The following is a 4,729-nucleotide window of genomic DNA, read 5'->3' on the forward strand; positions in this document are numbered from 1 at the left end:
TTGAAGCTAATAAGATTATGAGGCCAACTCTCATGTCGTAAGATAGATGGAATTTCCAATTTGCCCACCTAATCAAATTCATGGATTGGGGAAACTTTTTAAATAACATGCATAAAGTGGCGCACATATTTGACATTTTCGAATTCTGTTTTACCTTATATTACTTCCATTTAAAGTGAAACTTGGTCCGGCTCGTTGCAAGATAGACATCGGGTTAATGTGAGTGTCGTAAGGTGGTATTTGATTAGACTCTCGATAGTCAGTGCCGCTAGCTTTCGGCACAGGGACAATCAAACGATCACGATAATCAGTGATCTTCATCTCATCAAGATCAACGGTGGCCATAATGCCCTCTATAGGCCTCTTGTAGAAGTTGATCGTGCCATCCTTGTAGTAACACATAATTGACACTACCCTTTTGGTGTTTTGGGCTCCATACCACCATTAGTTGAATACTTCACAAATGATTTGGTCTAACTTAAGCCCTCTTTTCTCAATGGAGGCTATAAATTGTGCATATTCAAGTGGCAACTTGCTAGCACTCTCTTGCTCCTCAATAGTGAGCATCGGGTAGCCATTGCCATCGTATATTTTGTCCGATATAATCTTGTTTCTCGATAAGTCTACCAAGATTAAATGGCTTTCGGAGTTGCTACGTGCGATAACAAAGGCTACACGAACGTGTGGGAAGTTTTTGGACTGACCATTTGATAGCCATGAAAGGAGCTCTGATTTGTCTGGCTGGTCTAAGCCTGCATAGTGAAAAGTTGCGTTTTTGTATGATTTTTTCACTAAGGTTTCGACTTGCTTGAGCTCGAATGGAGCGAGAGAGTCTAAGGGGTGGATGCCATGTGATGAAACAAGAGAAAAGATCATGAAATTGAGAAAGAAGATGATGGTACAAAGACCAAGGGATTTGATGGGATTCATGGCTAGCTCTCTGAGAAAACCTTTGGCTGGTGATCAACCCTATAAATAGATAGTTGTGGGGAAAATTACAGTTTTTGCTTCAAATGGCATATTTTTCACTTTTGATCATGTTAATAATGAATTTGTATTTTTAGTATCATATATGGAATGTGTTTTCCTTCTAGTTTTGGTCTTTTTTTGTGAGAGGCCGTCGTGTCACGACATATATGTAAGTTTACTTCCAAGAATTCATGTCAGCATCAACGTCTGTCACATAAATAATTTTAGACAAACACGACGGAATCAGGTAAAATAATGATAAAAAAATGAAAAACATGCATGTTAAATGACTAAAATTACAAATTCAGTGTTAACATGACAAAAAAATGAAATACAAGTTACATTACTAAAATACAAATTCATTATTAACCGTATGGAGTGGAAAAACGTAAATTACATAATAAAAAATAAATTTTCCCGATACTTGTGCCACAAACTTCAATGTAATTGAATTTTGAATTATTTTCAGATAAATAAAACGTGGAAACCCAATTATTAGACAGTAGGGTGTGATTGATAAATTTCACATATAAATTTTATATTTAATTTTTATTTCAGATAGTACCCCCACCATTTCAACTTTCATAAATGGGAAGAAATTATAGTTTTGGTCCGTGATTTTGATGTCCAATGTTATTAAATTTCAATATTAATCTTCTATCTTTGTGTATTTTTCTTTTTTGCAATTTTAATCGTATGCCAACTTGGAATCTATTGGGGTTCAATAATTTTCCCTGCTTGTTAGAGCATTCGAAACGTGTTGATTGAGCTGCAATACGATTTAAAATATTTGAGTTGCACACTTAACACCAACTATAGCTTTTGCTAATATGACAAGCTCTCAATTCTCATTGATGGCAATGAGTCCAATTGTTAAAAAGATATTGTTGGAGTACAATAATCGTTTCTACTTGTTAGAACAATCGAAACATGACGTTTGAGCTGCTGTACAAGTTAAAAGATTTGAGTTACAACATTAACACCAACTATAATTTTTGGTAAAATGACAATCGTTCATTTCAACAGAACCAATGTGACACAAATGGACGTCATGTGTCACTGATGTGTATAATGTAACATCAAATCTTCCGATGAAAATAATTAAAATTACAAAAAAAATGAAAAATATAGAATTAAAATTGAAATTTAACAATATGAAAAATAAGATCAAAAAAGGCAAAATTATATAATTTTTAAAAATGTTTTAGCCTTAAGACCACTTTCGTCAATGTAATAATATAAAGTATGTGCGAGCGGGGGAAGTAGATTTTTATTATTATTTTATGTTTTCGAGATAAGACTTGTTGAGATGTGAGTAACTATAATGGCAATTTAAGAGTACAATAGCATGCTAATTAACAATTTTCCCCTAATTCGTATTGAGCTACGAGAGACTCGATGCCGTTGTGGGTTGTAATTGAATATGATAATGTGCGGACATTTTTTAATTGTGTTATTAAGAGTATGAATATGTTACAAGTTGGATTTGGATTTGATTTTCTAAATTATGTAATTATATAGAGTAGGTCTCTTATGAGACGGTCTCACGAATCTTTATTTGTGAGACGGGTCAACCCGACCGATATTCACAATAAAAAGTAATACTCTTAGCATAAAAAATAATAATTTTTCATGGATGACCCAAATAAGATATTTGTATCACAAAATACGACCCGTGAGACCGTCTGACACAAATTTTTGCTATTTATATATTGTAATATAAATGGAATTAATTTAACTTTGTATCAAATATTAAAATCATGAATCAGCTTGGAACAGACTTGCACGCAGCATTACATTGAATGCCCTATGCCTGAGGGTTTTTATTTCCTTCTTTTTTTGTGTCATAATTTGGTATTTGTTATCACATGAATTACTATATATTAATTAAAACTTATAAACACGTGAACTATATTGATCCATTTATAGTGTTTTCACAATTAGGGTTTTTACTTCGGCGATTGTTAATAATGAAGTAGTATATATCAATCAACTTCGGTAATATCATCGACGAAGTAAAAAATTATTTTTTACTTCACAATTTAAAAAACACGGGCTTCACTTCTAATATTTTGTAACATTTTACTTCGATAGATTAGTTTTGATGAAGTAAAAACTTAAAAAAAAATTTAAAATTTATATTTAGTGAATTAAAAAAATGAACCATAATTTTAATTAATCTCTCTTAAATTATCTCTTAATCCATCGAGATCCTTATTGAAAAAAAATAGAGATTTGCGGATACATACTTGTAGATTCGTGTATATACTTGTGGATTTGTGGATATATACTTGTAGATTCGTGGATTTTCATTATTTTTAAAAGGATAATTTATGAATCAAATTAATATATAAAAGTTATATGTGTGTGTACGTAATGTATTATTGTATATTAATTAAATTATTTTAATAAAATGAAAATTGTGTTTTCACTTCACTATTTTATTAAATTAGTGTGATAGTGATCAAGAATTACTTCATTAAATTAAAATTGTGTTGCAATAAAATATGATTATTTACCTCAACACTAAATTAAATGATGAACTAATAAAATACAAAATAACTCATCATATTAAAATTGTGTCGAAGTTAAAGAAAGAGAATTTACTTCACCGCAACTCAATAACTGTGAAGTCATTTTCTATTAATTACTTCACTATATACAAACAAATGAAATTTTTTTAAATGTACTACTGCGTCATTAAAGGTTAATTGTGAAGTAACAGTCTTTGTGAGAAATTTAAAAAAATTGGCGACGGTTTAGCGAAATATTTAAACACCGTTGCTAATTAGACAGTTTCATGAAACGCGTCGCTAATTAGCGACCGTTTTGTTTTAAACTCGTCGCGAACCGTCACTAATTAGCGACGGTTTTGTAAAACTCGTCGCTACTTAGCGACATTTTTTTAACCGTCGCTATTAGCGACAGTTACAAATAGCCGTCGCTAAACTTAGTCTGCGACGGTTCGTAAAAAACTGTCGCTAAATAGCGACGTTACAAATAGCCGTCGCTAATTAGCGACGACGGACGTAAGACGGCGACAGTTTACATAATCGTCGCTAATTAGCGACAGTATATCCAACACCGTCGCTAATTAGCGACAGTTTATGTTACACCGTCGCTACTAGCGACAGTTTTATGACAAAACGTCACAAAGTACCTATAAAATGCCATCCTTCTACCTATTTTCCTCCCCACACCACTTCACATCTTCGGTCTATTGTTCTCTTCTGCCCGATTATTATTTCGCTTTATGGTAAATATTTTAGCTTTTATTTTTAATTTCTGATCATGAATTTTAATTTTTTCTCTTGTTTTATCATAAAGTTAAATATTTTTATAAAATATTTATAAATTCAAAAATGTGATATTTAGATTTTTTGAGAAAATTATTTAAAAATATTTACGAATAATTAGAAAACTAAATATTCTTTATTGAATTATAAAATTAATTATTAAAAAAATAATAACATTAGCGACGGTTTGAGTTAAAGTGTCGCTAAATAGTGACGCCTTTAATCAAAGCCGTCGTTAATTACTTAGCGACGGATATCTAAACCGTCGCTAATTAACGACAGTTTATTTTCAAAAGACTGTCGCTAATTTGCGACAGATAATTTTCAAAAGTCCGTCGCTAATGAGAATATAGACCGTCGCTAATTAGCGACGGTTTTTCAGTCCTTTGCTAAATCAATTACTTCACAACATTGCGAAGTTATAACAACACATTTACTTCATTATTCATGTAAACTATGTAGTT

The 4,729-nt window shown here is 31.6% G+C and overlaps 1 protein-coding gene across 1 annotated transcript; it reads right to left on the reverse strand.

Moving 5' to 3' along the window:
- Positions 1-444: 444 nt before the first annotated feature.
- LOC140981686 (primary amine oxidase-like) lies at positions 445-930 on the reverse strand. The gene has a single exon (XM_073448104.1). The coding sequence runs from the start codon at positions 928-930 to the stop codon at positions 445-447; it is 486 nt and encodes a 161-aa protein (XP_073304205.1).
- Positions 931-4,729: the final 3,799 nt, after the last annotated feature.

Source organism: Primulina huaijiensis, chromosome 7 (genome assembly GCF_012295235.1).
Source record: "Primulina huaijiensis isolate GDHJ02 chromosome 7, ASM1229523v2, whole genome shotgun sequence".
Taxonomy (NCBI): Eukaryota; Viridiplantae; Streptophyta; class Magnoliopsida; order Lamiales; family Gesneriaceae; genus Primulina; species Primulina huaijiensis.